This window comes from Setaria viridis, chromosome 2 (assembly GCF_005286985.2).
Source record: "Setaria viridis chromosome 2, Setaria_viridis_v4.0, whole genome shotgun sequence".
Classification (NCBI taxonomy): Eukaryota; Viridiplantae; Streptophyta; class Magnoliopsida; order Poales; family Poaceae; genus Setaria; species Setaria viridis.
The window spans coordinates 24,195,380-24,216,954 of NC_048264.2; the positions used below are offsets into that span (position 1 = coordinate 24,195,380).

The 21,575-nt window shown below is 45.4% G+C and overlaps 1 protein-coding gene across 1 annotated transcript; it reads right to left on the reverse strand.

Annotated features, from left to right (window-relative positions):
• Nucleotides 1-10,398: 10,398 nt before the first annotated feature.
• LOC117846084 (probable NAD(P)H dehydrogenase subunit CRR3, chloroplastic) lies at nucleotides 10,399-11,203 on the reverse strand. Its single transcript, XM_034727188.2, has 2 exons — nucleotides 10,781-11,203; nucleotides 10,399-10,622 (listed from the first exon to the last, which is right to left on the reverse strand). Exons 1-2 carry the CDS (start codon nucleotides 11,160-11,162, stop codon nucleotides 10,498-10,500), a joined length of 507 nt encoding a protein of 168 aa, XP_034583079.1. The 5' UTR covers nucleotides 11,163-11,203; the 3' UTR covers nucleotides 10,399-10,497.
• Between the last annotated feature and the right edge of the window lie 10,372 nt (nucleotides 11,204-21,575).

Consider the following 21,575-nt stretch of genomic DNA (forward strand, 5'->3'; position numbering starts at 1 on the left):
TTTGAATTTGGATTCAAAATTTGAAGAATCAAACTGCCTTGAACCTTATTAAACAAACTCAAGAACACTGAAAGGTGGCAGTGTTTTACTCGATGTTCAGAGCTCGAATTCTCTCAAACCTTTGATCTTTCAGTACATGGCCCAAAGTAAAAGTTGTAGTCCTTAGATTCAAAATTTGGAGGAAGATTGAAGGAAAGGTGACGAGTTTGATGATGAAATAATGGGTTTGGCCCATTGCAATTTCAAAAATTCCAAATAAATCTCAAAGATCCATGTGGGCATGAGCCCACATTGCTAGTGGAGGAGAAGGATGGTCAACAAAAATATGGAGGTTGTCTTCACTCCTCCAAGCTATGTGTGTGGGGAGAGAAGCAAAGCTCCACACGCGCATGCTCGCTCGTCTCGCCTCGCCCCGGCGAAGGGTGCGGCGCGGGCGTGCAACACCTGCGTGAATGGTCCACCGAAATCCGACCTGCAGCCTTGCGGTGGCGCGGTTTCCTTTTGTCATTTTTTTTGTCACTTGGCCTTCAAGTCAGCGAGATATATGGAAGCCTAATCGGTTTAGATCACGATTGCGACGTGTGAGATCGTGGATTCTCCTATATATATATGACCTATCGACCTCTACCAAAAAGACATCTAATCGAGCTAGAGTTTTTGCCTCTTCTCGCTGCTGCGCCGCCACCGTAGTCTACTCCATCTTGAGCGCCGGCGTGCACCGACGAACGGGAGAGCAGGTCTCTGAAACCTCTCGCTCTTGTGATCCGGCACCGGGAGAGGGCAAATAAGGTTTTTGGGAAGCGCTCCGCACGACTACTTAGGATCTTCACCACGGCTCGTCTTCTGTCAAAGTCCGGCGTTGCGGCGTGCTATCGTCTTCAATGTCGCCTACTACGCTCCGTCCGCAACACCGTCATCGTTCCGTCAGCACCGCTTGTCATCACAGCCGAGTACGTACACCGTAATCTGATCTGCTATTTCAGCATGCTTTCTGAGATTATGTTGGTGTGCTTGATGTTGCCTAGTATGTTAGAGATTTGCATGCTAGGTTTTGTTCTTGTCATGATAAATCTAGTTCGGAATTTACTCTTGCGATTGTCTAATTTCCCAACAATCCAAAAGTCTTATTTTAGGCAATATGTTGATTTTGGTATAGCTGATTTTGCTGAGTCACTGAGGTTGGAAAAATTTACCAGTGTGAACTTTAAGAGGTGAAAACCAAAGGTTCGTATCTGGTTTAATACTATGAACATCTAGGACACGAGGATTGGCAATCCTGAAGGCGAACTTACTGCTGAAGCGCAGAAAAAGTTCGATGATGCCAATAACCTTTTCGTGGGATGTATCATTAGCATTATGTCTGACCATCTGGTCGATGTCTACATAGACATGACAGATGCGAAGGTGCTGTGGGATACTCTGGTTGCAAGGTATGATGCAGCAGATGTAGGCAATGAACTATAACTCATGGAGAGTTTTCATGACTACAGGATGGTGAACAACCGTTCTGTGGTAGAGCAGGCCCATGAGGTGAAGTGTATTGTGAAGGATCTTGAGCTTCTTAAGTGTCAATTACTCGACAAGTTTGTGGTTGGTTGCATAATTGCAAAGTTGCCTTCCTCATGGAGGAACTTCGCCACTACTCTGAAACATAGGAGACAAGAGATATCAGTTGAAAATCTGGTAGCGTCTCTTGATGTTGAGGAGAAAGCTTGGAAGAAGGATACTGCTGAGAAAGGAGACCAAGGTCAGTCCAGCATCAACATGGTCTAAAAATTCCCACGTGGCAAGAACAAAGGGAAGAACAAAGTCGTCAAGACTACTATCTTCAAGAAGAAGAAGAATAAGGCTGAGATGAACTGTTACACTTGTGGTGAGCTTGGACACTTCTCTAAGGATTGTCCAGATTGTGCAGACCGCAAGGGCAGAAGGGCCCATGGGTCCAAGGATGTCAACATGGTGACCATAGACAACACTGGAAATGGGTACGGTAATCTACCTACTGTTCTTTCAGTTTTTCATTCCACTAGTTGGTGGCTTGATACGGGTGCTAATGTTCATATGTGTGCTGACATCTCCATGTTTTATTCTTGCCAGGTCATCTAGGATTCCTTCATTCTAATGGGGAATGGGTCACATGTTGCTGTTCATGAAGTTGGTATAGTAGATCTGAAGTTTACTTCGGGAAAGATCGTGCAGCTGAGGAATGTGCATCATGTCCTTATCATCAACAAGAATCTTGTGAGCGGGTCGGTCCTGTGCAAGGACGGGTTTAAGGTAGTGTTAGAGTCCAATAAATTAGTCATGTCAAAACATGGACAATTCGTTGGTAAAGGCTATGAGTGCGGAGGCTTGTTCCGCTTTTCTCTTGCAGATTTTCTTAATAAGTCCATGAACCATATTTGTGGCAACGTTAGTGATGATGCGAGTACTTGGCATTCACATTTGTGTCATATTAATTTTGGTTTAATGTCTCGGCTTTCTAGCATATGTTTAATTTTGAACCTCACTATTGCCAAAGGTTCTAAGTGCCATAGTTGTGTTCAATCAAAGCAACCTCAGAAGCCTCACAAGGCAGCTGAGGAGAGACACTTAGCACCTCTAGAACTCATACATTCTGATCTGTGCAAGATGAATAGTGTGTTGACAAAAGGTGGAAAGAGATACTTCATGACTTTGATTGATGATGTGACTAGATTTTGCTATGTTTACTTGTTGCGAACTAAGGATGAAGCACTAGACTACTTTAAAATTTATCAAGCTGAGGTTGAGAATCAACTTGAGAGAAAGATCAAGCGTCTAAGGTCTGATCATGGTGGCGAGTACTTTCCAAAATTTTTTGATGAGTTCTGTGAGGAACATGGTATTATTCATGAGAGGACGCCTCCTTATTCGCCCAAGTCCAATGGAATTACTGAGAGGAAAAACTGCACACTGACTGACTTGGTTAATTCCATGTTAGATACTGCCGGTTTATCTAAGGCATGGTGGGGGGAGGCTCTATTGACTTAATGTCATGTCCTGAATAGAGTCCAAACAAGAATAAAGATCAAACTCTATATGAGATGTGGATCGGGAGAAAACCATCACTTTCTTATTTGCGTACTTGGGGTGCTTGGCGAAAGTCAATGTACCCATTTCGAAGAAGCGCTAGTACCTAAGACAGTGGATTGTGTCTTTCTAGGATATACTCAGAGGAGCATTGCTTATAGGTTTTTAGTGGTTAAATCTGAGATCTCTGATATGCATGTTGATACTATTATGGAATCTCATGATGTAATATTTTTTGAGAATATATTTCCTCTTAAAGATATGCATAGCAACTCTAGATTTTCTGCTGAACAACTCTAGATTTTCTTCTGAACCTACTACACCTGTTGAGTCTTCTGAACAACCCGATGAGCATGAGCATGAGGACATCCTAGAGAAGGATGACAGTGAAGCTCCTAGAAGAAGCAAGAGGCAGAGGGTTGCAAAATCCTTTGGTGATGATTTCACTATGTACCTTGTGGACTATACTCCCACGACCATCACTAAGGCATATGCATCTCCAGATGCAGACGATTGGAAAGAAGCTGTCCAAAGTGAGATGGATTCGATTCTTTCTAATAAGACATGGGAGCTCACTGAACGACCCTATGATTGCAAACCAGTGGGTTGTAAATGGGTGTTCAAGAAGAAGCTTAGCCTGATGGTACTATTGAAAAGTACAAGGCTAGGCTTATGGCCAAAGGCTACACACAAAAAGAAGGTGAAGACTTCTTTGATACCTATTCACCTGTCGCTAGACTGATCTCTATTCGAGCACTACTTTCTCTAGTTGCCTCGTATAGTCTTATCGTCCACCACATGGATGTAAAGATAGCTTTCCTAAATGGAGAGTTGGATGATGACATCTATATGGATCATCCTAACAGGTTTGTGGTGAAGGGTCAAGAAAGCAAGGTGTGTAAGTTGTTGAAGTCTTTGTATGGCCTAAAATAATTACCTAAGCAATGGCATGATAAGTTTGATAGAACTTTAACTTATGCAGGCTTTGTCATTAGCAAGCCTGATAGATGTGTGTATTATCACCACAGTGGGGGTGAAGGAGTTATATTATGCTTGTATGTGGATGGCATACTGATCTTTGGCACAAACATTGATGTGATCAATGAGGTCAAGTCTTTTCTATCACAGAACTTTGATATGAAAGATCTGGGAGAAGCTAATGTTATTTTGAACATCAAGCTGATTAATGATGAGAATGGGATTACTCTTTCACAATCCCATTATGTGGAGAAGGTCTTGAACCGTTTTGGTTATATGGACAGCAAGCCTTCTCCAATACCTTATGATCCCAGCATGATACTCAGAAAGAACAAGAAAATTGCTAAAGACCAACTGAGATACTCTTAGATTATCGGTTCACTCATGTACTTAGCTAGCGCAATGAGACCCGGTATAGCTTTTGCTGTGAACAAATTGAGTAGGTTCATGTCAAACCTGGATTCTTATCATTGGCATGCACTTGAAAAGGTTATGCGCTACTTGGTGGGTACTGTGAGTTATGGAATTCACTATTCCGGGCACCCTGCTGTGCTTGAGGGATATAGTGATTCGAACTGGATTTCGGACGCTGATGCCTATATGCCACGAGTGGGTATGTGTTTACCCTTGGAGGTGGTGCAATATCATGGAGATCTTGCAAACAGACCATTCTAACGAGGTCAACCATGGAAGTAGAACTTACTGCTTTGGAAACAGCCACTGTTGAGGTAGTGTGGCTACGTGATCTCTTAATGAATTTGCTTGTGGTTGATAAACCAGTGCCGGCAATCCTTATGAACTGTGACAATCAAACGGTGATAGTCAAAGTGAACAGTGTTAAGGATAACGCAAAATTATCAAGACATGTCAAGAGACGACTGAAGTCTGTCAGAAAGTTAAGAAACTCCGGAGTAATAAGTGTGACTTATATTCAAACAGATAAAAACCTGGCAGATCCCTTTAAAAAAAGCTATCACGGAATGTGATAGAACATGCATCGAGGAAGATAGGTATGAGACCTGTTTGAGTTGCTGTAGTGGTAACCCAACCTATGTAATCGGAGATCCCATGAATTATGATTTGGGAAAAAACAAGCTGTCAGTTGACTGAGGAGAGTAATTATTAAACCCCCTCTATATAAAGATGCAATATTCTCAAATGTTGTAAGGAAGGTTAGCAATATGCTTTAATGTGCTTCTATTGGCTTGATTAAGCGAAGATGTTGTCGTACAGAGCATTCTTGAAAGAACACACATATATGAGCCCGACTATAGAACGTCGCAGTCTATGAGACTTGTATGATCTCTAGTAATCTCATGAAGAGACCAAGGAGTATGACGAATATGCTCCGCCCGCGGGGTAGGCTACTAGCAGCCAGGCACTAGTTCCGACTTTGAGTGAAACTTGTCCGAACAAAACTTGCAATTCAAGGCTTACTCCATTGTCAAGTTCTGGATGAATGTAGCTTAAAGCTTTAGATGAGAGTTCAACTTGACAGTCCTTGCTAAAACACTGGTATATAAACAACAGTGAGAAACAGACAAAATCTCTGATGGACATTTGAGATCAGGTAGGGGATTGATAAAATAATAGGCTTGGCCCATTGCAATTTCAGAAATTCCAAATAAATCTCGAAGGCCCATGTGAGCATCAGCAAATGGTTGGAGTGGTGCAAACCTTTAGTCCCACATTGCTAGTGGTGGAGAAGGATGGTCAACATAAATATGAAGGTTGTCTCCACTCCTCCAAGCTATGTGTGTGGGGAGAGAAACAAAGCTCCACACGCGCGCGCTCGCTCGCCACGCCTCGCCTCAGGCGAAGGGCGCGCGACACCTGCGTGAATGGTCCACCGAAATCCGACCTCCAGCCTTGCGATGGCGCAGTTTTCTTTTGCTATTTTATTTTTTTTACTTAGCCTTCAAGTTAGTGAGATATGGAAGCCTAATCAGTTTAGATCACGATCACAACGTGAGAATGTGGGTTCTCCTATATATACGACCTATCAGCCTCTACCGAAAAGACATCTAATCGAGCTAGGGTTTTTACCTCTTCTCGCTGCTGCGCCACCACTGTAGTCTACTCCATCTCAAGCGCCGGTGTGCACCGGCGAACGGGAGAGCAGGTCTGCGGAACCTCTCGCTCTTGTGATCTGGCACCGGGAGAGGGCAAATAAGGTTTTTGGGAAGCGCTCCGCACAACTGCTCAGGATCTTCGCCACGGCTCATCTTCCATCCAAATCCGGCGTTGCAGCGTGCCATCGTCTTCGACGCACCTACTGCGCTCCGTCCGCAACACCGTCGTCGTTCCGTCACCACCGCTTATCATCACAGCCAAGTACGTACACCGTAATCTGATCTGCTATTTCATCATGGTTTCTGAGATTATGCTGGTATGCTTGATGTTGCCTAGTATGTTAGAGATTTGCACGCTATGTTTTGTTTTTGTTACAATAAATCTTTTTATCTAGTTCGGAACTTACTCCTGAGATTGTCTAATTTACTGAGGGAAAGGAAGAGCAGAGCAGCAGCGCTGCCCCTGCCTCGCCGCTTGAGCGGCACGGTAAAATTCGTGCGCGCCGGCGAGCTGCACGGCCAGCAGGAGGTGGCCAACGGGGAGGCGGTAAATTTTCAAATAAATACCGTACCCCGGCGCCGGATTCTTCTTCCATCCACCATCGACACCATTCCTCTGAGCTAGAGCCGCCGACGAAATCCATCATAGCCTCGCCGTCCCAGCTCGAACCCTATCGCTCAACCCTCCACCTTGACGCCCTATTACCGTTGATGCCGCCGATGGACACCTATCGTCAACCGCAAAGGCAGTTTCCCTCATTATTATTACCTCAATATTTATCGATTCATGAAAACAAGATTACAAGGACTAAGGACTAATTAATCATCAGTAAACATGATTCGAGCTTCAAGATCATTATGAACAGAGATCAACAGATATGAACGAACATAGACTATGCATATGAAGCAAAATATGGTTCTCATTCGAATCTTTAAATCTGAACTCTCGAATACCAACCTTCCCACTAGGTAGTCCTACCAAGTAATAAATCATGTCACAGTCCCACCGTTCTGCGCGAGATGATGTTCCATGAGAATGAACATGAGGCACCCGTCTAGCTGTTACGGTATACCAGACACACAATTCTAGTCATCGCGACTACAAGAACACTCTAAGCAATCTACGGACTATTGATTCGAATAAGCAAATTGATAATGGTCGAAATCAAAAGGAAGCATATATGGATTGCTATTGAATCAAAACAACATGAATTATATTACTATGATAATATGTTCATCACAAGATCTCAACCGAGGCTATACCTACGGCTTGTAACTTCTAGCTCTAGAACTCCAGAACTTCAACGTGGATCTTTCTCGCAGGGGAATATCACGCCTGCTAGAGCCTAGCCTAAGCTAGCCTCCAGACAACTGCATGACATCAGCTTTCTATAGATGGTTGTTTCTCAAGTTCCTACTGCAAATGAATCACATTTGAGCGAGAAAATAATGTTACATTATGCCAACCCATCCGGCGGTCAACAAAAAAATGTGCCAACCCAACTTCAGTCAATGCAGAAACTCCATGAGCGCCCCCAGGTGTTACAAACAAGAGCTAAAGCATTAAGCTGAAGTGTGATACTCACGAACTGTGAAACCAACCTCTTCTACAGCTTGCTTCTGGGAAGATGTTGCGACTCTTACCTGTTTTCTGCTATTGAAGTGACATTTTGTGTTTGATTTCACTGATTGTACATACATCCAAAGTCTACTAACAGAGATCCATTCCTGATGATCCACAAAGTTAATCAAATAAAGTTTCCTTAGCGCTCCACTTGAGCATCATGTTCTTTCCTATGTCCTTCAAAGCTCCAAAGAAAATATTTCACAATACCATAAGCTACTGTTCTCGTTTTCATATATAATATGAACAGACACAGCTGAAAAGCTCATAATTGATCCAGAAACAGATAACAATACAAAAATATAATACAATTACCCATTGTAAGACAGATGTCACAAAGTAAGCGAGTGTCCGCGTTACATACTTACATGAATACCTGACGAAAACTGCATGAAAATTAAACTGCAATCTTCATTTCCCAACAGAACGTTCAGGTCAGAAGCGTAAAAGAGTAAAGCAACAGGTTGCTAGTCTAGTCCGGTTGGAACAAGATAGGCAGAAGTATCGTCATACCCTTCAGAAAAATTATGGTTAAAGGTAGCTTCCTAGCAATAAGAAGCAAGTCAGTTGTCAGTAAGGGCATTATTAGTCGAAAAGAGAACGTGACTACGAGTGCTCATGGACTCATGGTACTGTTAGGTTAGTTCCTGGTTTCCAGTTTCAACTTTGATCCAATATGTTTTTTTCAAAAAAAAAGTACACAAAACAACCCCTTACGAAAACATTCACCCAATAGAGTCCCAGAACTTGAATCATTTGAATACAACAAAGTTGCCTGAAGGAACTTAACCAATTGGGTTTCACTTGCAATCGATATATTTAAAATTGCATTATTAGACTGAAAAGTTAAATTTATAACGAGGTGACTTTTCCATTCAAAGCACCCTAATATAATCTAAAGATCACAAAAAAATATAATGTAATCTAAATATCACAAAAAAAATGCCAGTCAAATAGACAAAGGGCATAATAAAATGCCAGGTACTGTAGTTTTACCTAGTGACAAGGTAGCAATATATTGGAGATTCAACAAAGCAGTTTACACATAAAACTATCTCATATATGAACAGGCAGTCAACAATTACAATTACCATATGCTTGTGCTTGTATAACACAGAAGAAATAGGTGTCATAGAAAGTAAAACTTGAGAACTACTTTCAGGACTGCTAGTTGCTTGCTGCTACACAGAATATTGAGGGAATTCAACAAGATAACACCGACCCTACACAATATAACCTGAGACACTTCATATACTAATCATCTAATAACATTTGATAGCAGCAAATAAGTCATGCTAGATCACTGATGTATTCATATTAGAGCAGAGCCAACATCTGCACTGCCAGTGGCCAACTCAGAACCTTTGTTGAGCCTGGGCAAACACTACAATCTGCAGACGTGGTGTGCTGTGCGCTATTGCTTCGTGCCTTTGACAAGATATGATGCAGTGCACTTCTGCTTGTTGGAGCCCGGGCAGGTGCCCTGGGTTGCCGGGCCCTGGGTCCGCCACTGTGCACTGCATATCAAGTGCTAAAGACCATATTTCATGGGCTCATGGCATCTCACAGAAAAATAAATCCAATTCATTTCAACCATCATAAACATCCTTAATGACTTTCCAGGTGAATAAAATGTACTGTTTTCTTCATAAAGTACACAGTATGCATTTGAAAATGCTTATATTTCTGATTCAAATGCATACGGGTCATATGTACGCCACATTCATTTCCTTACCTGATTCAGGAGTCAAGTTTATACAGTAGGGTAGATTCATACTTTAACTTGAATTCAAAAGGCAATAAGAATTGCATCATACCAAGAAGGTAGATTGTTCTCTTGGCACTATTTGCAAACAAGTTTTTAAAATATATAGCAATAAAGAGCTAACCTGCTAAGAGAAATAATGAGTGAGAATTAACGGCTAGCGAGTAGCTGAGTATGGCTATTGAGGAAGGTTGAGTTGGTGACCAAGCTCCGTCTGTCGGAATAGATATGGGAGTCAACACTTTCAGATAGATCAGAGAGGGAGAGGGCAGAGGTCTCCCCAAATTGGATCTAAGTTTCAGGGGATGCATATTGTGGCAGCTGCCAGAATTGCAGGGACAGCCAGGGAAAACAGTGGTGGAGTTAAGTAGGTGGGGCCACAGAAATCAATGGAAGAGAAATGGAGTTGTCAGAATGTAGAACAAAGCATGGAGGAGGTAGAAGCAGAAGGTGGGAGGCCACTACATTCGATCTCAGTGATCAGCACATAATCAAATGATTCAGGTTGATGAAATGGAGATTGAGCTAACAGAGAATTAGTGCCATTTGGATGATTAGTTAAGTTACTTGATGGGGAAGCAGGAGTTATTCGCCAAACCATTATAACTCATCAAAGGCGTCAGCTGATGAAGTTAGGTTTAGAGCCATGGATGATGTGAAAAAGGCACAACCAAACAAGTTAGAAGGCAAAGGCAGCCTGATTCAATTACTTAAGATGTAATACTGCCAAACTATATCATATAGATGGGAAGTTATTATGTCCAATCAACTCCAGCGAAAAAAAATCACCTTTTCTTTCTTCCATTGGAAGCAATAAATAAAATTATGAACATCTAATTCCAATTGTAGAGAGATGAGCAAGCAACGCAATTACGCAACTACAACTTAGTTATAAATTACAACATAAGTAACTTAAAGAGTATGCAATATATACCTTTTCTTTCAATTTCAGTGTCTACATGTCGTATAATTGGAAAAGAAAAAGGGAAACAATAATAAGTAACACCTTACATTAGGAGATTATCCAGACCCGGAACATCAAATGGTAACTTTATAACTCCAAGGGCAATAAACATGAGCAAGAACCACGCAGGAAATGTCATCATGCATAGCACTAAGAAAGACTTCTGTCCTGAAAAAGATGAGCACAAGACGAAGCAATCTCAGTCTGAATCATATATAGATACAGGCGTACAGCTTACAATGTGTATTTGCAATTGCAGTAACTATTAACACAAATTCCATGGCCATGTAGCTTGGCATGGATGAAATACTGGGGCACGTCATCACCTTGGCAAGCGCGCGTCTCGGTGGTGTCGACGACCCACTCGGCGGCCTCGCGGAGGCGGCGCTCGGGCTCGCTCTCAGGCTGCCCGATGGGGGTGGAGGCGATTAGCTCCATGAACGCGGAGTTCTTCTCCTCCCTGGAGGAGGCGGCAGACGCGGCGGCGTCTTCGACCCCGATGGCGCGCCGCACCTCCGCGACGGACGGCTGGGCGGGGGGCGCGGGGGCCGAACCCTGCTGACCCGGCGGCGCACGGCGGCGGATGATGCGGCGCGCAGGCTCTCCAGCGGCGGACGCGGAGGCGGAGGCGAGCACGGCGAGGCGAGGGGCGCGGGCGGCGGCGGCGGCGGCGGCGGTGGCGCCGGCGAGGCCGAGGTGGCAGGCCATTGGTGTTCCGGAAGGGAGCGCGCAGCGTGGGGTTGGTCGTGTGAGCTGAACTGTGTGGCCTGTGGAGTGGATAATGCTAGCGGAGTAGGGCCCACTGCGAGGATGACAGGTGGGACCATCATTTAGATATTTATACGGCTTTGTATTTTTTTATTTTGAAGTGGTTTAAATCTTATTCTGATTTTTTCCAAACATCAAATAGTGCTCCAAGCTCTCAAAATTTCTTATTTGTGTCAAATAGGTCTCTAGACCACATGGCATATCCATTTTAGGTGCAATTCGATACTATTGGGCATGTTTGGTTGTAGCCCTTGATCAATTGCGTGAGCAAAGAAGCTCCGTGCATTTTGCTTGTGAATATGTTCGATTTTGCCTTGGAAAGAACATAAACCACATAAGTTCGCTTTATAAGATAGAGAATGCATATATTTTTGTGTGCTTTCATTAATCCCAACCATCTGAACTAATCTCTAGAATCCGGAAAGGCTGCATATCGCCGATGCAAGTTGCTTACGGTGAAAGTGGGGTGCAGCCGTTTGATCTTGCGGCAGTGGAGTTCGACACCTTGGTGTGCGGGTCATCAGGGATAGAGTAGAGATTCGGGCAACCACAATGAAAAAACAGAAGTATGCGAGCGATTAGAGCTTGTTTGGATGCAATCCTAAGCTAGGCAGCAATCCAGACCTAGACTCATGAAATCAAGTGCATGGATGCTCAGCCTGGACAGGCAACTTTCTCAGGGTGAGAAGCAAGCAAACCCTTAGAGCATCTATAAGAATACTAAAAAATATAACGCTAAAAATTAGTTTTGGGATATTGCTAAAAATTTTTGGGAACAAAAAATACCTTCAACCACATCCTCTCTCTCTCCCTTATCCTCTCCCTTCCCCTCTCTTACCTCTCCCCTCATCCTCATGACCACCTAGCGCAACGACGGCGGGCTACGTGGCTGGCCACGGACGGACAGCACAGAGGCAGTGGTCCCCCAGTGTGCGTGCGTGGTACCTCAGCCCAGGCCGCGGCACCCTAGCACGGGCGGCCACCATGCAGGCATCACAGAGGCCACGACACCCTAGCGCGGCCAGCCAACTGCGCGGGCATGGCTCCGAGGTAGTGGCTCCCTAGCGCGGCTGCCCAACGACAGCAACGTGTAGGCAGCGGTCCCTCTACATGTAGGCGTGGAGTTGAGGGCGCGGCCCCTGGCTCGCTCGGCCACGGATTGCGGCCCGTTGAGGCAACGATAGGCGCGGCGTGGGCAATGGCTTCCGTGTGCCAGATAGGAAGGATGGATTAGGGCCGTCAAGGCCCACAAACACCTTCTACCTTGCACCCGGCGTCCTCCACCCTCACCCCCTCCGCCGTTGCCTCGGCCAACGGCTGCCGCACCGTCGCGCCAACCGCAGTTGCCCGGCTACCTCGCCCTTCCTAATCTAGTGGCCTTTCTTACCCCCGCCGCCGGGCACCAGCTCACCGACCGTCCAACCCCGCGCCGCCTCGCCTCTGCCGCCAGGCAACCCTCCACCACTGTCGGGCCTCCGCGCCACCCCCACCCCATCCTCTTCTATAGCCGGCAACCATTGGAATTTCCACCCCAAACAACTCCGAATCCTAACCCTAACCCACCACCGCCTCCACCACCACCCCTACCGCTGGCCCCACCTCCCGCTCGCTCCACTGGGCTTGTGGTGTGGGGAGGTCAGCGGCGGCGCAAGAAAGAAGGAGAGGAGAGGAAGAGGAAGGCAATCGGACAGCCTGGAAGTCACGCACGAATCTTGAACCAACTAAGCCATATAAGATATTGGCATCCGGAAGCCAGATAGGATTAACGGCAGAAGTGTGGTGGCATGGCAGACCAAGCGCGTCGGCCCGGCAGCGCGACAGCCGAGCGGCGGCCAGAGCGCGCAGGTATAGTGGGCTGGCAGAAGTAGCGGGGGGCCAACCCATCGAGGCAGCAGCAGTGGCATGGCAGGGTGGAGATGCGAAGGCATGGCGAGTCAGAGCACATCAGCCAACGCGGCCTGGCGGGGTGGCGGCAGCGACATGCCCCGGCGGAGCACCGCGACCTTTTTTATTTCATTTGTAGGGGCACCTGCTAATCGTGATTTTTAGTTGTGAAAAGTAGGGGTGGTTGAAAACAGCATTTCACCCTGCAAATTGTTTATGTCGTAGCGTATACTAGCTCCTTTTTTTCTCCTTTTTACTAGATCCTTTTTCTTTTCTTTTTTTTTTGATAACACATGTATACTACTGAGTATACTCCCGATGGCACTGGCTCGTGCCGGTAGAAGTGGAGCACCAGCACAGGCGGTCGGTGGAGGAAAAGAGAAACCAGAGAGAGAAGAGAGAGAGGTCGGCACAGGGAAGGAAGAGAGGATGGAAGTATAAGGATAGGAAGAAGATGATGACAGGTGCCGTTTTAAGTTAAAAAAAAAAGATGATGACAGGTAGGGTCCAAGGATAAAATGCTCGTTTTACCTCTCATCTCAACCAAAAAATTATTAGATTATCGGTGTTTTGCAGACTAAGCCACGCTTTTGCGATGTGCGTTGTCGCACAAAACAACGTTTTCATGGTGTCCTATGGACAAATGTCCTTTTTTTTCCCCTACACACATGTTCAGTGCCCGTCCTCTGGTAAGGGGGTGTTTGGGAGCACTCCACTCCATAAAAAATTACTCCACTCCACCAACTTCGAAAATTTCGCAGCCAAACGCGTCTAGCTCCAGCAACTCCGGCTCCAGGAAAAAGGTGGAGCAGGGGGGTAGATCCACCTTTTTTTGGAGTACCTCAAGAGGTGCTCCAAAAACCCCCTGTACAAACCTCCTCGTGGAGTTGGTGGGTATTTACCCACCATTACCACTCGTTACACAGTACCGGTTCGTGAAACATAAAAATCCCGTCGCCCGTTCCACCCGCGCACCGGCCGCCGCCCCGTCCCACCCGCGCGCCGGCCGCCGCCCGACGCACCGCCTGCCGCGCCACCCGCCGCGCCGCCCACCGCCCGACGCGCCGCCCGCCCGACGCCCGCCACGCCACCCGCCGCCCGCCACGCCGCCCGACGCGCCACCCGCCACGCCGCCCGACGCGCCACCCGACGCGCCGCCCGCCGCTCGCCACGCCACCCGCTCGACGCCCGATGCGCCACCCGCTCGACGCGCCGCCCGCCGTGCCGCCCGGGGCGAGCTCCCCCGCGGCGGCGCGGCTGGGGCGTAGGCCGGCCGGCGCGTAGGCTGGCCCATGTTCGTCTTCTGGCAGGTGCTGCAGTACGTAGGAGAGAAGAGGAGAGGAGAGAGAGGAAGAAGAGAGGAGAAAATAGAATAGTATGACATGTGGGTCCGTTAACAAAGGGTAAAATAGACCATTCACAACAAGTGTTCACGTTTTTGGAGCTGGAGCACTGCCATTAGCCAAACACGTGCAGGAGCTCCATATTTATTTGAAGTTCGTGGAGTGGAGCTAGTAAAGTGTGGAGCTGGTTTTTCTAGAGTGGAGTGCTCCCAAACAGACCCTAAATACCATTAGTATAGTACTGAAAAGCGTTTATTGGTTGGCTTGCAACGAGACGATATATCTGATTCTGATCGATCGGGCGGGGGCTTTGTCCGGCTCACGGATTACCATTACCATGCACTGTCCCGGCCGGTGAGCGAATTGGTCAAAAAGCAGAGGAGCTGGCAGCCTCACACCTCCCCACTCCCACTCACCCAATCCTTGTATTCCTTCCCTTGTTGCCGCCAAATTCGACCTGCTGGCCTGGCCTCTCCGTCGATCTCCCCTTTTTCCACGCGCACTCCATTCTGGCCTCCTCCTTTTCCACAGCGTGACAACGGTTGCTTGACAAATGACGATGCACAGTTGGACACTGACTAACCAGTTGCTGGGCAAAAATATGACGATGACACAGGCAGGAACTAATAATAATCTCCCCTTTAGTTACAAAATTTGTTATGTTTATTACAATTACAAACAAACCTATCCGTGTAGATTCTTCGTTCCTGGTTAGGAGCGCTGTGCAGTGCACTACACGATGTGTGCGCTACAGTAACGAGGAGCGCGGCGATTGTTGCCTTTCCGAAAGGAACTGCATGCTTATGTGTCACCTCCCCTGCTGACTGCTCTTGTCACGCCACTGCGGAGAACCGTCCTTTCGTACCGGTTATTAACCCTATTTATTAGTGAACACCTGACCGGTACTGCTTGATCAAAATTAAATGCTATGCCATTTAGTACCGGCTAAAATGCTTGGTACTAAATGGATCATTTAGTCCATTTAGTACCGGTAAGTAGTACCAACTGGTACTAAACTGCGAGACATGTCGCGATGTTACGGACGGCAGTTTAGTACCGATTGGTTGGTACTAAATGGTTATTTTTTTCCTTTTCGTTTTAATTTGTGGGTTGGTTAGTATTAGTATAAGTGTAGAATATCCATTTGCGTATAGTAATAATATTACGCTAATATATATATATATATTGATCTAGCATATAGTAAAGTTTACTTATATTATATTTATACAATTTATATACACTTCAAATATTACAAGTTTTCGGAATTTGCACTATGCGTCGTCATCCGAGTCCTTGATTGGATAAAGTTGACCCACACTTGTTCTATCGTAATAGAATTCTCCCTTTGGATTTACGACCTCCTCCAAAAGGAATCCACATAGTTGTTCTTGAATTGTCCTGAATCGTTCTGGAGCGATGAGATCTTCTCTTATTTCAGCAATATGTCACGTGCAAATTAACATCATCATTTTAAACCAACATATGTGCAGATTCAAAAGTATTGAAATTGATATGAATTGTGTTTACGTACTTGGTTTTGACGGTCCCTGCCTTTCTTGGGACCTACAATGTCGTGGATGAACTCACAACAGTAGTATCCACATAAGTTATTTCCATCCTCCTGCCTCAAACATTAAATATGGAAAAGGAATTATAAAATATTCAATCAGTCGTTGTTTTTAAAGAAATGACGTCTAAATTGAAATGATACCGGAAAGTTATCCCTGATATGAAGTTCTTCCTTGAACGGTCCTGGTTGTTTTTTTATGAAGCGAGCCCATACCCTATTAAGCGCGTTTGCAAGGCTTTGGAACTCTGCTTTTGGTTTCCTCTTCGGGTCCAGCGCTGTGACGTGACTTCGATCAATCTCGATAACAAGCACTATCTAGTGGAACCTGTTCATACACATATACACACGCAATGTTAGATATACTTATTATTAACTTGAACGAATGATGAAAAAAAGGGATGAATGACTCACTGAAAGTTGTGCGGCAAAAGTATGTATTGCATGTGATGTTGTTTATCTAGAAAGTTGAAAATAGTCTTCATGGTCCGATTTGGCCATTGCAATAAGCATTCCTCGTTTATAACATGTGGGTCTATGAAGCCGACATGATAGTATTGTTTTCTCCGGCAATGTTGAATCTCCATTCTGCATGATACAAAATAAAAGAGGAGATGAGACGATGCACAATTAATGTAGGGGAGTTAGGATGTAGATATCAGAGCAAACATTTACAAAACCCATGCACTAATAAGGGACTTGTCAAGGGCGTCTTGATGGTACAAGTACCATAAACTTTCAAACTCAATCCATATGTCATCTGGCCCTCAAAAGTAATCACAATCTTGAACCCGAGAGCGAACATGATCCGTCCATCTGCAGCTGCCTCCATGTACCATTTATGAAATGCATACATTTTCGTTGGCAAGTGAGGCACCAACTAGGGCGAACATGATCCGTCCATCTGCAGCTGCCTCCATGTACCATTTATGAAATGCATACATTTTCGTTGTCAAGGGCGTCTTGATGGTACAAGTACCATAAACTTTCAAACTCAATCCATATGTCATCTGGCCCTCAAAAGTAATCACAATCTTGAACCCGAGAGCGAACATGATCCGTCCATCTGCAGCTGCCTCCATGTACCATTTATGAAATGCATACATTTTCGTTGGCAAGTGAGGCACCAACTAGGGCGGCACAAGAGGTTTTCCAACTTAAACTCCCATTTACTAGCACCTGGGTAAGTTTCAATTTCATCCCTTCTAGGAGTTGCTCTTTTGTGAGATTGGTCTCAGCAATCCATTGAGCTAGAATCTCATCTTCTTTTGAAAGCACTTTGAGCAGATCGATCAATTATTGAGATTGTTCTCCGATCTAGGGAATGGTGGACCGTGATCTTTTTTTTCTTCTGAAATACCTTTGTGATTGAGCGATCATAATCCGAGATGGATTCTTTCACCACTTTTTTAACCACTAGGGATTTAAAGTATTTCTTCATTGCTTCATCAATTGGTGGTTCTTCGGGCTTCTTCTTTGGCCCGAAGTGAGTAGCAACCTCAGCCATAGATATCGCATGATTTTCCTCCATAGTTTGTTCATATGGAAGCTTTGGAGGTGGAGGCTTTGCTTTCTTAGTAGGTGGGTTCTTCTTCTGCTTCGGAGGTGGCAGGACCGAAGCCTTCGAGTTTTTCTTCTTACGAAGTGGAGGCTGAGGTAATGGTGGACTCATGGTTTGGTCCCTTGTAGTTGGTGGGGATGATGGACTCATGCTTTGATCTCTTGGAGCAAGAGCATCCCTGGATGGTAGGGTTGGTAATTTGTGCCTTGAGCTCTGAGGGGATGATGCAGGATCTGTGGCTGCTTGCGGAAACCTTATGTAGCGCTTGGCCCAACAAATTCAGGTGTGGATGGCGTGTCCCAGTACCATTTCACCATCTCCTCCAGGGATCTCAAGGTCCAAGTCTTCCCATCCTGTTTCCACTCAGTCAATCTAGACTCTAACAAATCCTTCAGAAATCTGCACGCCATGAATTGTCCCGCCCGGTACCGGTACTTCAGCAATACTGTGAGCCACTACTTTGACCATTTTCCTCACCGGAGTAAGAAGCTCACATGGGGTCCTCACAATGATGTCGTCTTTGGGGTAGTGTTTGTTGTTTCCTGCAACCATATTAAACGATTCTTCTACTGATTGGAACTCCGTGGAAGCAACGCTGCTACGTCGCTAGGAAGCGAGGCTTATTATGTCCACATTAGCACCTGATGCAGCTCCTGCTTGGCTAAGTGCTAACGCCTCTTGAAACCGATCCATTCTTTCATTAGTCGAAGCTACTTGTCCTTCTAGGATACGCAGCTTCTCTTCTACTGCAACCTTGCTTCTTTTTCGACTTCTGTAAGACTCAATATCTTCACTAAAACCTTTCTTCCATGGAACTACACCTATGCCTCGGACACGTTCAGTGTGTTCTGGATTCCTAAGTGCATAAGTCAGCTCGTCTTTCTCTCTATCAAGTTTGAAATTTCCTTGCCCTTTAGCCTTTAGTGCATCTTCCAACCTAGTGAATTCTTCTATTAATGAATCGGTAGTAATAAACGATCCATATTCCCTATTTACTGTGCTACCATGAGCATAGAAAAAGTTCTTTGTTCGCAATGGCCAATCGAGAGTTGCCGGCACGATTCCTCTTGCCATTAGGTCATCTTCCATCCTCTGCCATTTCGGCATCACCGTCTTATAACCTTCTTGGCCAAGATGATGATAATGTTTCTATTTACTCACATTATCTTTAGCTTGTACATCTCGCTTTTTGGCATCTTCCAACAACTTGTATTGCTTGAATGCTTCCCAATAAGCTGCTAGCTTCTGGAACTTGTTCTCCAAATCTAGTTCGATGCCTTTCTTGATAAAGTCTTTGTGCAAGTTTTTGGTGCTAGCTTCTGGAACTTGTTCTCCAAATCTAGTTCGATGCCTTTCTTGATAAAGGCTTTGTGCAAGTTTTTCTTGTACATTTGGAAAGCAATTGCCATCTTCCTAAAGGCAAATTCCTTCAGCTCTTTTACTTTCGCTTCTGGATATGTGAAGTGCAGTATCAACTGTTGCCAACACAATTCCTTCGCTTGCTCAGGGATGACGTCTTCAGGTAAATCAATAAGTGCAGTTGCTCTCCATTTTTTTAATGCTTATAGGGATGTTTTCCTGACCAACATACCCACATTGATTGAAAAAGGTTGTTAACACACTGGGGGAGCAATTGGTGTGCCTTCCTCATCCATTTCTGTGATGATGGTACGCCCCTCCAACTTTTTCTTCCCGCCTTGTTTCCATTTTGGCCTCGACGAGGATGCAGATGGCTACAAAAAAGATGCATTAATTATAACCATTGTTGATAGGTAGAGAATTAAAATCATGTACATGTATATATTGATTCATATACCTCAGCAATTTCCTCCTCTTCAAATGGAGCATCATCACTTCCATCACTAGTCATATTTAAGTACCGGCTTCCATCATCCTCTTCGCCTGAAGCATCATCAACTTTTGCATTGTAGTTACTGCCTTCATTAATAATATTTTGAATGAACTCCTCTTCATCCCTGTCTCCAATTTAAACTAGTATAAGAAAAAACAAGGAATTTAGAAAGTATAAGAAAAAACAAGGAATTTAGAAAGTAATTCTAAATAAATGATTTCTCAATGATTAAAAAATAATTACTAAAAGAAATAATTAAGAAAAAACTATATTGTTATCTTCCATATTAACAAGTGATTCTAACCATTACTAAAAAAATAATTAAGAAAGTAATTGTAAATAGAATAAAACTAAATTCAACAAAAGAAATAATTATAGGCATCATGTAAGTAAGTTTCCATGCCATTTTCCAGTACTCTCAATGATTTCTACCAATTTCCTATAATTTGTAATAGTTTCCTATATGTTTATCTTCCATATTAACAAGTAATTCTAACCATTACTAAAAGATTCACCAACCGGGACTAAACCATCCCCCACTGGTGAGGGGCTCACCAACCGGGACTAAAGAACCCCTTTAATCCCGGTTGTAAAGACCAATGGTCTGGAGGGACCTTTTATCCCGGTTGGAAACATCAACCGGGATCGGTATTTCCAACCGGGATAAAAAGTCCCTACCCTCGTTTTCCATGCGCCCCCTCCAATTCCCCTCTCTCTTCCTTCCTTAGCGCGTGACCTTCCTATTCCCCTCCAGGCTTCTTATCTCTTCATTCCTTATCTCTTTCTTCCTCTCTCTCTTTCAGGCGCGTGTACTGGCCGGCAGGCCTCCATGGCGCCGCCGCCCCTCCCTAGCCTCCCTACCGGCCGGCGCCGCCACCCCCTCCCTGGCCTCCCTACCGGCCGACAGCACCACCCCCTCCCTTCCTCCCGGCACCACCGCCCCCCTTCCCCTCCCTCCTAGCGCCGCCGCCGCCCCTCCCCTCCCTACCGGCCGGCGTCATCGTCCCTCCCCTCCCTACCGGCCGGCGTCACCGCCCCTCCCTACCGGCCGGCGTCATCGCCCCCTCTGCAACCCTCCCCTTCCCCCTCTGCTCGCCCCTCACTGCCATTGAGGAGCAGCAGCAGGGCGAGGTGCAGGGCAGCGCAGTAAGAGGTGGCCGGTTGGCGGTGAGCTCGGTGGCCAAGTCAGTGTAGTTGTGGTGGTGAGTTCTTGCAGGTTTTTGTTGTAGGCGGCGGCAGCGCGCGAGGAGCAGCAGTAAGAGATGCGGCGGTGGCGAGCTCGGTGTAGTGTTAATGTTGTTGTGGTGAGTTTTTGTAGGCGGTGGCGGCAGGAGAGGAGCGGCGGGTGGATGCGGCGGAGGAGGAGGCGGCGGGCCCGGAGCAGGCGCACCGGCGTGGGCGAGCGAGGCTGGAGCAGGCGCGCCGGCGCGGGGTGCGGGTGGCGGCGGGATGCGGTGGCTCGGCGGCGGCGCAGGAGGTGAGGCGGGCGCCGATGCATTTTTTTTTGGAAAACTCTTTTATCCTGGTTGGTTCCCAGCCGGGATAAAAGGGGTCTTTAGGCCTGGTTTAGTGACCAGGGACAAAAGATCCTCCCTTTTGTCTCGATTGTTTGATCCCGGATAGTTTTTCGGGAGATTTGCTCCCTACCAACTGGGATTGAAGGCGAGTTCTCTACTAGTGTGTATAGCTAAATAGATATAGAAGATAGATATATGTGTATATATATATATATATATATTCATAAGATAGATAGATGGGACGTCTAACATCAAATGCAAGAAAGCTATTAATACTACATCAAAGAAAATATGGACAGCATGGATAAGCTGGTGGCACATCTTTTTTTTATACGTACGAGCCTGTTGGATCATATCTTGATATAAAAAAGGAGTTAATATAAGAAACTAGAAAGAATATACGGCATCAGCCAAGATTTGTGCATTCACTGAGCAATAATATAAGAAACTAGAAAGAAGATGGATATTTACACGTCGAATCTAAAATGAGCAACCAAATAAATTCATCCATCGGCAAAAATAAAAGATTGATAGAAAACATTTAATAGAAAATACTACACCAGAATCTCCATCACATGCCATAAATAAATGATTATAAACAATATCACACTCACGATTTCTTCATTCAT

Excerpts from the sequence above, each read along its gene's own strand:
- LOC117846084 (XM_034727188.2), bottom strand. The coding sequence starts at position 11,162 with ATGGCCTGCCACCTCGGCCTCGCCGGCGCCACCGCCGCCGCCGCCGCC. Across the intron at positions 10,623-10,780 it reads CGAGACGCGCGCTTGCCAAG|GACAGAAGTCTTTCTTAGTG; the intron begins GTGATGACGTGC and ends CATCTTTTTCAG.